Consider the following 15589-nt stretch of genomic DNA (forward strand, 5'->3'; position numbering starts at 1 on the left):
AGGGACCACATGGTCAGTTCTGTGGAACCAGATCAAATTAGGGAGGACTAGGGCTGGGGATGACTGGGGACGAAGCACAGCAGGCAACAGGGCACTGGGCTGGCCCGGCTGCCTGAGCCTGCCACACTGGGAGCGGTGTGTTCCAGGCCCCATTCTCTGGGCCCCTGATGTTTCTGGCTGAGTCACTGAGTGCAGCTCCAGGGACCCTCAGCCACTTACTCCGTTTTGACAACTGACATGTGGTGGACTGTGGGACAACACTCCAGAGGGGCCCCACCCTGACCCCTGACTGTGGGGGAAGCAGACACCTGAACATGGAGGAAGCAGCCCCCCAAACATGGAGGAAGGAGACCCCCCCCGAATGTGGAAGAAGCAGACCCCACCCAAGAAGCCTCGGCAGGCACTTAGAGGGAGACTCCTGAGGACTCGTGGCAACACGTGGCCGGCCAGCCCCATTGGGTCAACCCCATTGCGAGGTGTTTGTGGCTCACGTCCAGGGAACCTTGGGGGGCACCAGGACCCCATGACAGTGCTCAGGGCATGCAGTACCAGGACAGAATTCGCAGCCTTGCCCAGACCCAGTGGGTGCTCCAGCCTCTGCCCTCTCTCCTGGGCACGGATGTGGTGGGGTTTCCTCCCCATGAGGGGTCCAGGAGGTCCCAGCACCCCACCCCGACCCCAGTGATTCTCAGCCGGCCAGGCAGGTGGTTCAGTGGTGCTGGGGCCCCAGGGTGGCGCGATGCTGATGGCCCTGCAAGGGGACTCCGTGACACCCAGGGGTGCTGGGGTGCCTCCAGGGCTGCAGAGGGATGTGTGGTTGGGGCCCGGCTGGGTGACTGCCCAGCCACTGTCTGTCTGTCTGTCTGTCTGTCTATCTCTGGGGACCGGTGCTCACGTTTTAAATTTTATTATTTATTTATTTCAAATCAAGCATCAGATTTATTGGCCCTCTCTGCTATTATAAAGTAAAAGTAAAGTAAAGGCCCTCCCGTTGATCATCAATTTGCTCGAGCGGGCCCAGTAACGTCTCCATTGGAGACTTTGTTGTTACTGTGTCTGGCATATCGAATACTCTCGTTAGCTTGCCAGGCTCTCCGAGAGGGGCGGAGGAATCGAACTCGGGTCGGCCATGCTGGCTGCGTGCAAGGCAAACGCCCTACCCGCTGTGCTCTCTGCTATTATAAGGAGGTAAAAACATCTAGCAAACATTGGAGATTGTTTTGGCTCTCGTCATACTGCAAAACCAGAGGCCAGGTCCAGGCAGACTGCCGCTGGCTCCCATTGCTGCGACAACTTATTCTGTGGGCTTGGGGAACTCGTGTTTGTTTTTTACCCCTTTCATAGCAGTTTCCGCTTTTCAAGAGAGAGAAGGTGGGCTTCTGCAAAGGTGGAAAGAGCTCCTACACACCCCCAGCATTAGAAATGGAAGCAGGAAAGTGATGTCGGCAGGTAGGTCGATAGGGAAGCCCCCTCCCAAGGCGAAGGCAGTGAATTTCCTGGGAAATAATAACATCAATAGCCCCGAAGTTGCAAAAAGCCAACTTTGCAGGAAAACAGGAACTGAGGCCTCACCTGGCACCAGTAACAGACCTAGAGAAGGCCAGACCCCTACCGAAGGGACAGACTTTGGCAGAGACAGGAGCTGCAAGCAAAGACTTGAAGGAGATTCACCAGAAACTTGGAAGCTGTTTGGGTTTTTTTGTGACAATACTTGATGGAACCTCCACCTCTGGCAGTAAACTCGGACTAAGGCAACCCTGAGAATATGCACATAAAAGTCTGTCTTAAAGGCCACTCCAGGCTTCTCTTTAGAGAAGCCCACACTCTCCTTTGGGCATGTTACTTTCTCTGTCTCTCTGTCTCTCTGTCTCTCTCTCTCTGTGTGTGTGTCTCTCTCTCTCTCCCTCTCCCTCTCTCCCACTTTTCTTTCCCTCCTCCTTTTCAAAAACCTCCAAATAGGGCTGGAGCAATAGTACAGCGGGGAAGCCATTTGCCTTGCACTCAACCGACCCAGGTTCAATTCCCAGCATCCCATATGATCCCTAAGCTCTGCCAGGAGTAATTCCTGAGTGCAACACAGCTGTGCATTGCTGGGTGTGACTCAAAAACAAAACAAAACAAAACAAAACAAAACAAAAACAAAAAAACCTTCAAATAAAATCTGTCTTACTTCACTGCTCATCTACTCCTGGAATTCTTTTCTGTGAGGTGAGACAAGAAGCCGGTAACCCTGGGTCCCAGGAGGCAGAGGTGAATTGGGAGAAAATGACGGTCTCTGGTCTCCTCTCCGTCTCACATAAGCCACCTGTGGGGGCCACCGGCATCAAAAGCACACTCCTCAAAGAGGGAAGATGAGGGCGCCACATGTGCTCGGCACGTTCACTGGGGCCACAGGTGCGTGGTACTCACGTTCTTGATGATGAGGGGGTATCTGGTGACGCGCTGCATGGGCTTCAGGATGAAGCTGGAGAGCGGCATGCCTTTGCAGCGGGGGTCCATGGCGAGTCTCTGAAAGGAAAGGGTCCAGGTGTAAGGAGGCATGCAGCCACACCCCAGAGCAAGTTCCAGGCTGACAATCAGGCCCGCCCCACCTGCACACAATTCAGACCAGACCCAGGAGGCACACAGCCCAGACGCGAAACCAGAGAATGCCTGGGTTCTTTCTTTTTTTTTCTTTTCTTTTTAAAAAAAAAATGTTTTATTTTAATGAATCACCGTGAGATACAGTTATAGACTTACAAACTTGCATGATTATGTTTTGGTCATACAATGATCGAGTACCCATCCCTCCACCCGTGCCCATTCTCCATCACCAATGTTCCCAGGATCCCTCCCACCACGCCCACCCTTTCCCCTCTCTCCCTCTGTGGCAGGCACATTCCCTCTTACTCTCTCTCTCCCCTCCTCCCCCCTCCCCCCCCCCCTCTCTCTCTCTCTCTCTCCTCGGTGTTATGGTTTGCAGTACAGTTGCTAAGTGGCCATCATGTTTGGTTCATAGTCTACTTTCAGCACACATCTCCCATCCTGAGAGAGCCCTCCAACCATCATTTACTTAGTGATCTTTCTGATCCGGGAGAAATTAATGATTCCCCAAGATCCTAGGTCCTTACCCGAGGATCAGAGGATCATGAAGACTAAGAGACAATGGTTAATCCCTAAAGCCAAGCATATAAGTCTGGGCTAACACCCTCTGAGACTCTTGCATTTACCGCAAACATTCTTATAGTCAGCACCTGGCCCTGGGCTGATGTCAGCAGTTTCCTGAAGTTCAAGGGCCACAGTGATCATGAACCCATCCTGGCTGAGCTCAGGAGGACCCAGCCCTTAGCTGGAATCATGGGAAGCCATGACATCAGTGCCCACTACACACAGTCGGGACCCCCCTGGCCTGTATCAGCAAGCCCTCTCCCCTCAGGGGTATGCCAGGGTCAGGTTTGATTCCTCAGTACCCCATATGGTGCCCTGACCCCTCCAGGAGTATGCCCTGAGCACAGCCAGGAAGAAAGGGAGAGGGAGAGAGACGGGAGGGAGAGAGACAGAGAGACAGAGAAAGGAGGAAGGAAGGAAGGAAGGAAGGAAGGAAGGAAGGAAGGAAGGAAGGAAGGGAGGGAGGGAGGGAGGGAGGGAGAAGGAAGGAAGGAAGAAAGAAAGGAAGGAAGGGAGGGAGGGAGGGAGGAACAAGGAAGGAAGAAAGGAAGGAAGGAAGGAAGGAAGGAAGGAAGGAAGGAAGGAAGGAAGAAGGGAGGGAGGAAGGGAGGGAGGGAGGGAGGGAGGGAGGGAGGGAGGGAGGAAGGAAGGAAGGAAGAAAGGGAGGGAGGGAGGGAGGGAGGGAGGGAGGGAGAAGGAAGGAAGGAAGAAAGAAAGGAAGGAAGGGAGGGAGGGAGGGAGGAACAAGGAAGGAAGAAAAGAAGGAAGGAAGGAAGGAAGGAAGGAAGGAAGGAAGGAAGGAAGGAAGAAGGGAGGGAGGAAGGGAGGGAGGGAGGGAGGGAGGGAGGAAGGAAGAAAGGGAGGGAGGGAGGGACAAGGAAGGAAGGAAGAAAGGAAGGAAGGGAGGGAGGGAGGAAGGAAGAAGGGAGGGAGGAAGGGAGGGAGGGAAGGAAGGAAGGAAGGAAGGAAGGAAGGAAGGAAGGAAGAAGGGAGGGAGGAAGGGAGGGAGGGAGGAAGGGAGGGAGGGAGGGAGGAAGGAAGAAAGGGAGGGAGGGAGGGACAAGGAAGGAAGGAAGAAAGAAAGGAAGGAAGGGAGGGAGGGAGGGAGGAACAAGGAAGGAAGGAAGGAAGGAGGGAAGGAGGGAAGGAAGGAAGGAAGGAAGGAGGGAAGGAGGGAAGGGAAAAGGAAGAGAGCACGAGAGAGGAATGAGGGAGGGAGGGAGGGAGAGAGACTGAGAAATAGTACAGCAGGTAGGGCACTTGCTTGCATGTAGTCAACCCGGTTCGATCCCCAGCAACCCATATAGTCCTGAGCCTGCAAGGAGTAATGCCTGAGCACTGCCAGATAAGGGCCAAAAACATGAGAGATGGAGGTGAGGGGAGGTGGAAGGAAGAAAGGGAAGGAAAGAATCAAAGAAAAAAGGGGTTCAGAGAAAGAGCACAACGGGTAGGGACTTGCCTTGCATGTGGGTTTGATCCTGGCAGTCCCTGGAGCCCCCTAGGAGTGATCCCTGAACACAGAGTCAGGAGTCAGTCCTGAGCGCTGCCAGGTGTGGCCCAAAATTTTTCTAAAAAGAGACAGAAAGAAAGAGGGAAGGAAGGAGGGGAAGGAGGGAGGCAGGGAGAGAGACAGAGAGACAGGGAGAGACAGGGCATGAGAGAGAGACGGGGACAGTGAGCGAGAGAGAAAGATAGCATGAGAGAGAGACAGAGCATGACAGAGACAGAGCATGACAGAGATAGAATATGAGAGAGATGGAGAGAGAATGTGAAGCAAGAGAGAGAGAGACAGAGCATGAGAGAGAGAGAGAGAATGTGAGAAAGTAAGAGAGAGACAGAGCATGAGAGAGAGCATGAGGGAGATAGAGAATGTGAGAGAGAGAGGCTATATGAGAGAGAGACAGAGCATGAGAGAGAGAGAAAGAGAATGTGAGGGAGAGTGAGAGAGTATGAGAGAGAAAGAGCGAGAGCGAGAGGTTCCCTTGCGCCTCTGAAGGCGCCCCCGGACCCCTGGCCTGCAGCTGGGGCCCCGGCGGGCGGTACCTTGACAAACTCCTTGAAGTCGGGGGCCTCATCGGTCTTCTGCTGAATGAGGGCGGCCCCGTTGAGCTGGCAGCTGCAGAAGCGGATGTAGGGCTGCATGTGCGGCAGCTGGGCGGTGAGGATATCCCCGATCATCTTCACAGGCATCTTCTCCCCCGACATCTTCTTGCGGACCCTTAGCGCCCTGCACGGAAATGTGAGGCCTCAGCTGCTGGCCGGCCCGGCCAAAGCCCCACGCTCACGTCTGGGGACACGGGGGGGAGGGGGGGGGAGAGAACCTACCGAGCTACCGGGGGAACAGGGCAGGGGGGAGGTTGGTCCATAGAGGGGACCCCCCACCCCACCCACAAAGCAGCTTCCCTGGCTCAGCCATAGCCTGCTGGCTCTGGGGAGTCAAAACTCAAAAAGGAATCTTGGCTGGGTGAATCGGCACATAAAACGTGTCTCAGGGGGGCTGGAGCAATAGCACAGTGGGTAGGATGTTTCCCTTGCACGCGGCTGACCTGGGTTCAATTCCCAGCATCCCATATGGCCCCCCGAGCACTGCCAGGAATAATTCCTAAGTGCAGAGCCAGGAGTAATCCTTGTGCAAAGCTGACTGTGACCCAAAAAGCAAAAACAACAACAACCAAAACAACCCCAAAGAACACAAAAAACCAAAAACAACAAAACAAAAAAAATCGTCTCTCAGGGTGAAACTCAGGACTGTTTCATCAGGAAGCAGGAGTGGGGCCCCACATCCACGTCCTGCTGGATGGATTCTCCAAGGAACTGACCAAGGAAGGAAGAACTCCGACCCCCCCCCCCCAGGTCTCTCAGGGCCAACATCCCTCAAAGGAGCTGCTGCTTTCAGGGGCGTGGGGGACTCCTTTTTGGAGCAAGTAGGACATAATTATGGTGCCAGGTTCAACTGCGAGTATTTGGCAAGCCCAGTGGTGGACTAAAGGCAGGTAGATATGATGGGGTGAGCTCAGCACCCTAACTGTGCCTGCTGTGCCAGGTTATCAGATTCTGAAACTAGAATGTTGCGGGTTGAGGGACGCAGACAGTCTGTCCTGCCAAGCACAGGAGGCCAACGCTCTGTTTGTTCCAGGGGTTCAGGTGGAATCTGAAGGCTCACACAGCCAGAACTATGTGTTCCAGGCTGCCAGCAGCAACAGGCAAATTCCGGGTGGCAGCATCTAGATATGGTGTACCCCTGCACTGTGACATGGGGAGGATAACAGGGGGGCAGGGTCATGAGTGCGCCACCTGCTCTGGTGGTCACGATGCAGAGAGTGGAGGATGGATGGGTGAAGAAATGGGTGAGATGTGTGCTGTCCATATGGAGTAGGGAGATGGGTGGGTGGTTTGATGAGAGGGAGGATGGGTGGGTGAGTAGATGGATGAAGGTCTGGGTGAGTGGATGAATAGATGAATGGATAGATGGATGTGTGGCTGGATGTGTAGATGGAGGGGGGGTGAACAAATGGATGTGGATAGATGGGTGGGTAAGTGGATGGATGTTTGGATGGATGTTTGGATGGATGGATGGATGGATGGATGGATGGATGAGAGATGGATGGTTGGATGGATGAGAGATGGATGGTTGGACAGATGGATGAGAGATGGATGGTAGATGGATGGATGAGAAATGGATGGTGGATGGATGGATTAGATATGGATGGTTTAATGGATGGTTGGATGGATGGATGAGAGATGGATGGTTGGATGGATGGATGAGAGATGGATGGTTGGATGGATGGATGGATGAGAGATGGATGGTTGGATGGATGGATGGGTGGATGGGTGGATGAATGAGAGATAGATGGTGGATGGATGGATGGATGAGAGATGGATGGTTGGACAGATGGATGAGAGATGGATGGTAGATGGATGGATGAGAAATGGATGGTGGATGGATGGATTAGATATGGATGGTTTAATGGATGGATGGATGAGAGATGGATGGTTGGATGGATGGATGAGAGATGGATGGTTGGATGGATGGATGGATGAGAGATGGATGGTTGGATGGATGGATGAGCGATGGATGGTTGGATGGATGGATGGGTGGATGGGTGGATGAATGAGAGATAGATGGTGGATGGATGGATGGATGGATGAGAGATGGATGGTTGGACAGATGGATGAGAGATGGATGGTAGATGGATGGATGAGAAATGGATGGTGGATGGATGGATTAGAGATGGATGGTTTAATAGATGGATGGATGGATGAGAGGTGGATGGTTGGATGGATGGATGGATTAATGGATGAATGAGTGAACTGGTAGGTGGATAAATAACAGATAGGTAGATTGAGTGGGTGGATGGGTGGGATGGGTAGTCTATGGATGGTTCAGAGATGGACGATGGATGAATGAAAAGATGACAGTTGTATGGATGGTGCATAGATGGGTGGGTGAGTGGGCAGAATGATGGATAGATGATGGATAAGTGAATAAATGGGTGAGTAAGTGAATATATGGATAGATGATGGATAAGTGGATGGGAAAGTGGATTGATATTTGGGTAGATGATGAGAGAGTGCAAGGATGAGTGGGTGGATGGTAGACATGGATGAGTGAATGAATGAGTAGATGGGTGGATAGACAAATGTGTGGATGAAGCATGGATGGATGGATAGATGTGTATATGGTAAATGGATGATGGTGAGTACATATATGTATAGGTGGATGGATGCTTAGCAGGTGAGTAGAGAGATGGATTAGTGGAATAGATGATGGTTGAGTAAATGTGATGGGAAGACGGATGGATGAATGTTGGATGAATGGATGGATACATAGGTGGAGAGGAGGATAACTGTATTAATGGACATATGATGGATGAGTGAATGAATTGGTAGATGGAATGGATTGATGGATCAGTGGATAGTGGATGGGTGGATGAAGATTGAATAAGTAGATGAAGGCATAGATGGGTGGATAAACAGATGGATTAATGGACGGATAATGGATGAGTGAATGAATGGATGATGGATAGATGGACAGATACAATGGATGGATATAGGGGAATGCTCTAATACATAGTTTAAATATAAGGTGGGGAAGATGGTACTATGCATTTCCTCGACTGCTTTCATGGTAAAACTGGAGCAGTTATAAATTGGAGGAATTAGAAGTCTTTGAGGAGTTAAAATTCCAGAGAGGTTTGCTGCATCAGTATCAGACTTTTAAAATGTTGGCTGACTTAATTTTCTTCTCTTACACTCTGTACCAAAGAAAATAATGGTCGAACCTGGCAGATGGAGACAAGGAGGGAAACTCTGGAGACAGTGAGCTACGTCAGAGGTTTCCAAACTGACTGAGCCTTTGCAGAAGAGAAAATCATTCAGCACAACCCCCTACTCTAATATCTAACTTTTTTTAAGTGAATGAACAGAATGAACCTCCCTCTCCAATTGCACTGGAGGTTCCTATGCCCCCCTGGATCATTCCTGTGCTCCGAGGGCAGTGGCAGCTTTGGGGAACACTGAATGATATGGTCACCGTCAGTGATTCCGCTTCAAGCAGATGGTTTTGTGGGGAGGGGCGCCAATGAGCACCACTGCCAAGGGCACAGGAGCCTGAGTCATGCCCCTGGGCTCGCATGATGGAGCGAGGACAGAGTGGCTACTTCCCACACACAGAAATCTGCCCAAGGGTGATGTCACTACCAACGTCACCACCAACGTAGGGAACCTGAGCCCTGAATAACCAGGATACAAATGTGCGGTGGAGGAAAACAGCTTAATGTTTTCCTGCGAAGACCAAAATCATCTTTCTGCACCGGTGCAAACTCTCTAACACGCCCCTCCCCTGCACCCCCATGACCTCTTTTCCCAAAGGATGGAAGGGCAAGGGAAGGGGGGAAAGAAGACAATCACTGTCTTCTTTGGTAGCCCTAAAGTTTGCTTTAGGCTACGGCTTTAGGGCTATGGCGATGCTCAGGGGCTGACTCTGGACTCTGTGCTCAGGGATCACTCCTGGCAATGTTTGGGGACCGTATGTAGGGCCGGGGATCAACTGGGGTTGGTGGCTAGGGAGCCCTGGCCTATCACTCTGGCCCAGATGGTCACTGTCTTGAAGTCAAGCCAGTGTCCGTGTGGTGCATATGCTGCCTGAGCCCATGTGCTGCTTGTGCCCATGTGGCTGAGCACAAGTGGTACCCGAGCACTTGTGTCGCCTGCATCTCCACTCTTGAGATGTGTACTTTTATGCTTTCATGTCTGATGCTGGGATGTGTGTGGGGGCTCTCTTCGTCTCTGGAGAAGCCCACATTCTCTCTTGAGTGTGTGACTCTCTCTCCCTCCTTCCCTTTCCTAAAGACCTCCAAATACAACCTGTTTTCACTTCAAAAAATGTAAATTAATTAATTAATTAACCAGTTCCTGGGTTCTGACCTCTTTCCTCGGAAGCCCAACTCATTGAGCCAGAAGGTAGGTCTGAAACCGGGATTAGCTGCTCCTTCTGGAATGTTCCATGGCACAGGCAGCAAGACTCAAGAGACCTGGGCTTGAATAGGTTGGAACGGATGGTGTCACCAGACCTGGGACTCACGTGACTTGCTGGCGGCACTCACTGCCCTCCCCTTTGATGAGATGATTTGCGATCTCACATAAAGCACAGTTTTGTGGCCCTGACCTTGTGTGTGACTGATGGCCAGCTGATGAATGGACACGCTAAGGAGTGCCAAATGGATGATTTGTTGAATGAACGAGTTCCCTGACCTTCTAGAAGGCTTCTGCAGACTAAGTGAACAGTCCGAAAGAACTGACACTGGGCTCAAGGTTGGAGGGGGCGGTGCTCAGGGTGACTCCTGACCCTGTGCTCAGGCATCCCTCCTAGTGGTGCTCAGGGAGCCACGTGGGGTGCTGGGGGTAAACCCTGGTTACCCAGGCAGGCACCTTACCCACCACACTTTGTTATTTATGCCTTAGCGACGTGTTCCATAAATCCTGAAGCTGACTCCTCAGTCCCCAAGTTCAAAGACACCCAGGGCCCCCAGATCAGGGTCGGGCATGTAACTACTCACTTTGGGCAAACACCTCCCATTGCCAGCCTGCTAGGGCCTCCTCCTCCTCCTCCTCCTCCTCCTCCTCCTCCTCCTCCTCCTCCTCCTCCTCCTCGCATCCCATATGGTCCCCTGAGTACCGCCAGGAGTAATTCCTGAGTGCAGAGCCAGGAGTAACCCTTGAGCATTGCTGGGTGTGACCCAAAAAGAAAAAGAAAAAGAGCTGGGCCAGAGAGAGAGCACCAGGGTGAAGGCATTTGCCTTGCACAGGGCCAACCTGGGGCTGGAGGCTTGGCACTGCAGAAGTTCCCTCGAGCACAGCCAGGTACTCTTGGAAACTCAACTCATTAAACCAAAAGGTAGGTCTGAAACCAGGATTAGGTGCTCCTTCTGGAACATTCTATTGCCCAGGCAACAAGACTTGAGAGACCCTGAAAAAAAAAAAAACTGTCTCCAGCAATTATTTAAGGTGACTTATTTGGGTGGAAAAGTTTATTTATTTTTTTCTTTTTGGGTCACACCTGGCAATGCACAGGGGTTACTCCTGGCTTTGCACTCAGGAAATACTCCTGGCGGTGCTCAGGGGACCATATGGGATGCTGGGAATCGAACCCAGGTCAGCCGTGTGCAAGGCAAGCCCCCTACCGACTGTACTAACACTGCAGCCCTGGGTGAAAAAGTTTAAATCCTTCTTGGGGTCCTATTTCTATCTTTCCCCCAAGAAAACAAAAATACATTTAAAAAAGTCATACCCACCACCCCCTTGCACCCCATCCACCTTCTCCTACTTTCTCCCCACCCCTGGGTCGGGCCCACTGAATTAATTTCATTTTTGGATCCATCCGATGCCCTTCTACTGCGCTCCTGGGTGAGATCACCTAAACCTGGGCTCATTCCTCTGACTCATCACCCGCTCCAGCACCTGGGACTCAGCAGGTGTTGGTGGAGGGGCTCCCCCCGCCCTTTGCCCCTTGCTCTAAGGCCGGGCTTGGTCTGGTTTCGAGGGTCCCGGAGAACCACCCCGGCATTCACTTGCATGAAGCGCTTGGTTTGCCATCTAGCTACCCCCTAAGGCCACCTATCTCTGGCCATATTCTTACCGTCCTACCTACTGGAGAGGACACGAGGTCCAGGGGGTCTCAAGGACCTGCTCAGACACAGCCAAGAGTCTGATGCCCCTCCTATGCTCAGAAGCTTCTAGAATGTGCCCCTTGTGGAGGGTAATGGAAACACCATCTCACTATCCCTGAAGTTGGCTTTTGTTATTTGTCTTGCAGAGAATAGAGAGAAGAAATATTGTGTGTGGTGTGTAAATATATATTGTATATACACATATACATATAAATAAATATATATATATATATATATATATATTCCCCCCACTCCCAGACATCTCTTCGTCCACTCCCCGACTCTCTCTGGAAAGTGGAACCTGAATGGCCCCCATCGTCAACACGCCTCATGGTCATCCCCACGCATGAAAGCAGAGATCAGGAGGTGTGGACACAGGGATCTCAGGGGAGAATCTCCTGGCTGGATGCTGGAGGCTGTCATTTGCTCTGTGAGTCCTCCAGCAGGAACTGACCCCTGTGAGGGTCAGGCGGACACCTCTGTGTGTTTTGTGCGGCTCTTTGTTTAAGAACCGGGAAGGAGAGACTAGAGCGATGACACAGTGGCTGGGCTACGCAGGGTTCCATCCCCAGCACCCCGAGTGGTTCCCCTGAGCCCCTCCAGGAGTGATCCTTGAAGGACAGACAGAGCCCGTAGTGAGTCCTGAGCACAGCAGGGTGTGGGCCCCAAACAAAACAAAACAAAACAAAACAAAACAAAACAAAAGCAGCCTTGGGTGGAGGATGCACAGGACCCTTTCAGAGGATCTGACCCATGTCTTTCATTTTGCCAGAGGAGAAGATGGAGCTCCGAGAGGGAGGCCGGGGGCTGGCTGGGCGTCCAGCTCAAGTCTCTGGGCCTCCTGCATTCTCTCCAGTCATCAGCTGCCTCAGCAAGCTACAACTGGGACAAGCCCCGTTATAAGCAACTGCCAGAAGCTTCTGGGAGCGACACCCCCTTGGAACTACGGAGATCAGCCTCCCATTCCCTTCTGCGGGGCGATCCCAGCATTCACTTCCCCAACAGGCCGGAAACCTGGATCCAAGGGCCAGGATGCAGTCTCGGGCAGCCAGGAGCCCGGGGACTTCCAGAACCAGGGGAAAGCAGGACCCCAGACACCCTACAATGGTTTCCGTGAGGAGAAACGGGGTGGGTGGGGGGGAAATCACAGGGGCCCAGGGCTGTGTGTTTGCAGGAAAGCATCAGGCAGGGCGGAGAAAGAGCAGTTTGGTGCTTGCTGACGTGGCCACGAGCAGAAGAGGCAGAGCGGGATGGGGCCGAGCAGCATGCGAGGTGGGGAGAGCCGGCTAGTGTGTGAGTACCCAGCCGCGAAGCCAGGCGGGGTTAGAGGAGAGAGGCTTACTTCAGTAGTTTGATATTACACATAATCAGCTCCTTCCAGTTAACAAAAATCATAGCACCCTCTTTCTCTGTCAGCAGCTCAGAATCCATCAGGGGTTTCTGAAAGATCTACAGATGCAGAAAACGGAAGCGGTTCAGAAAGCAGACACATTAGCGTCCCACTCAAACACACGCATGCACCCGCCGCAGGGCTGTTCAGAGCCGACCTGGAGGGATACCCCGCCTGCCCGCCCGCCCAATCAGGTGGGGGGGCAGCTTGGCCGGGAGACCCAGAAGCTGGGCGCACCCCCTTCCTGCAGGAGCACAGCCCCCTCTAACAGGGTGGGGGGTGGTCTATAGAAGGATGGGTGCTGTGTCCCTAGGGAGCCCAGCTGACCCCTGCAGAAGAGGGGTCAACCCCGCCCCCACCAGCCTGCACCTACTTCCTGCCACCGAGCTGGGGAGAGTGGGAGGGGGGTAGAGGATATTTAAAGTGACACCGGCACTTTCTTCTCTGAAAAAAAGAGAAAGGGGCTGCTTGGGGTGGGGGCTGCTTGGGGCTGGGGGTGCCCCAGACAGCAGGGCCTCCAGCAAGCAGGCTTGGTAACCCATTCGGGCAGGGTGGGGTCAACCCTGCCAACCTGGAAGACTGTGTGTGTGGTGGGGGTGGGGGATGAGGGGTTGGGGGGCTGGGACCCTGCTTCTCGGTTCCAGGTCCAAGCTTTGTGAGGGTAGGCAATGCAGAGATCTCCCGCCGGAGAACCCACTCCTTCCTAGTTCCTGCAGAAAGTGAAGATTCTGAAAGGTTCTTTCAAGAGGACTGTGTTTGGAATGAAGGGGCCCTGGCTGAGGCCAGTGCCCAGTTGGGGGGGGGGTGCAATAGGGGAGCCCCTCTCCCTGTGAACCTGAAGCCCACACGGAACTCGGCATACAGCTCGCACAAAGGGGCCAGTTCTGAGCGGGTTGCACCGCCGTCCACAGCACCCTCGTCCAGGGTACTGAGCAAGGGGCACTGGGCAGGCAGCCGGGGCCAGCTCCCTTCCTGCAGGCTGGGTTCACCCCACCCCCAGGGGGAGGGGGAACCGGTTGTGGGGAGGCGCAGGGGATGGTGCCAAAGGAGCACAGGCATTTCAGCTGCCCATCCCGGAAACTCCTGATCCTGTGTGTGAAGGAGGAGGACGTGGCCAGCTGTGCCCGCCTGTCCTCCGGAGACAGGGCCGAGACAGCCCCTTCCCGGGCTCCCTGTGGGAACACACGTCCCAGGACTCTGGGGTGGCTCCAGGAAGTCAGAGCATCAGGACCCCCTTGTGTGCATGGCCAGACACCACCACGGGGTCAGGGATGCTGGCAACTGCGCCCCGTGCCAGGGTGCCTGCACGTTGGGACCTCAGGTCTGCGGCTCCGCAGGTGTCTCCTGCCAGGACCCCGCTGTCCCTTGGACCTTCTCTCGGGGTGAGGCTCCCCACGGCCTCCCGGGCTCTGGCTGGGGGGCGCCCCCAAGCCCACCCCCGCCCTGCCCCGGCCCGCACCCTTGCCAGCTGCTACCTCCGTGACGAGCTGAAGGTCGTTGACATAGTTCTCCTCAGTGACGATGAGCTCGTGGATGTAGCCCTGCCGCTTCCGCTCGGTGGGTGTCAGCATGTCCAGGAGGTGGAGGTCGGAGCACCCTGTAACACACCGGCAGGGCAGCTGAGCCGAGTCCCGGGAAATTGCAGACCCCGTGTCCCACGCCTGGCGGCATTGTGGGAACCCCCAAAATGAAACCTTCCCAGTCCAACCCTGGGCCCCTGTGGTTGGGGCCTGATTTATTTTTTTCTGGGTATGCCTCAAGTCCTTATTTATTTATTTTTACGTGAGATACACAGTTACAAAGTTATTCATGATCCGGTTTCAGTCCTACAGTGTTTCAACACTCGTCCCTTTACCAGTGTACATTTCCCACCACCAATGTCCTCAGTTTCCCTCCTGCCACCACCCCTCTCCCACCCCATAACCTACCTCTGTGGCAAGCACTTTTTCACTTTTCTTCTCTCTCTCTCTCTTCTCTCTCTCTCTCTCTCTCTCTCTCTCTCTCTCTCTCTCTCTCTCTCTCTCTCTCTCTCTCTCTCTCTCCTTCTCTCTCTCTCCTTCTCCCTCCCACACAGTTACAAAGTTGTTCATGATCCTGTTTCAGTCACACAATGTTCCAACACCCATCCTTTTACCAGTGTACATTTCCCATTACCTATGCCCCGGATTTCTCTCCCGATACCCCCACCCACCCAGCCTGTCTCTGTATCAGGCACTTCTCTCTTCTTCTTTCTCTCTTTCTTTCTCTTTCTCTCTCTCTCCATTTGGGCATTATGGTCAGCAACACAGGTACTGAGGGGTTCTCATGTTTGTCCCTTTACCACTTTTCCGCACTCAGCTCTTGTCCAGAGTGACCATTTCCAGCTATCATCACCCATCACCACAGTGGTGCCTTCTCTGTCCTGACTGACTGGGGCCTGCTTTGGAGGTGCGTATTGGCCTCTGTGGGCAGGTGGGGCCGAGGCCTCAGGCCAGCATGGGGGCCTGGTCCAATCTGCTGGGGTCTCCAAGAGGAAGGTCCCGGCAGAGATGTGCATATGCATCATCACAGGTCAGCCTGCAGAAGCCCAGAGAAAGGACGGGATGAGTTTCCCCCAGAGAAATGGGGCACCTCCAACACCCCAGACCTGTAAGGAGACATGTCTGGGTCCAGCTGCCCTGTGCGTGGTCCTCTGTTACCACAGAGCCTCGCTCACATCGCAAGTGCTGACAGGGCTGCCCGGACCACCATTTCCAGAAGGCTTCACGCCAGCCCAGCTGCAGCACAAGCAGCTTCCATGGACACGTGTGCCTGAGGATCTTTATTTCTGTGTTATGGGCAAAGAAACCAAGATAGTGTAGAGTGAACTGGGGTTCCAGGAAGTAGGTGGACACTGGGCACATCC

General features: G+C 53.5%; 1 protein-coding gene across 2 annotated transcripts in view; it reads right to left on the bottom strand.

Annotated features, from left to right (window-relative positions):
- The window catches only part of ITSN1 (intersectin 1), a 208017-nt gene that overhangs the window by 15031 nt on the left and 177397 nt on the right, over positions 1–15589 (bottom strand). For both annotated transcript variants that reach the window (XM_056109218.1, XM_056109217.1), the window contains 4 exons: positions 14181–14302; positions 12658–12764; positions 5191–5374; positions 2410–2508 (listed from right to left, as the gene is read on the bottom strand). In XM_056109218.1, coding sequence (XP_055965193.1) covers positions 2410–2508; positions 5191–5374; positions 12658–12764; positions 14181–14302 — 512 coding nt within the window. The remainder of the gene's footprint in view (positions 1–2409; positions 2509–5190; positions 5375–12657; positions 12765–14180; positions 14303–15589) is intronic.

The sequence above is a fragment of the Sorex fumeus genome, unplaced genomic scaffold (assembly GCF_029834395.1).
Source record: "Sorex fumeus unplaced genomic scaffold, SorFum_2.1 ptg000265l, whole genome shotgun sequence".
Lineage (NCBI taxonomy): Eukaryota > Metazoa > Chordata > Mammalia > Eulipotyphla > Soricidae > Sorex > Sorex fumeus.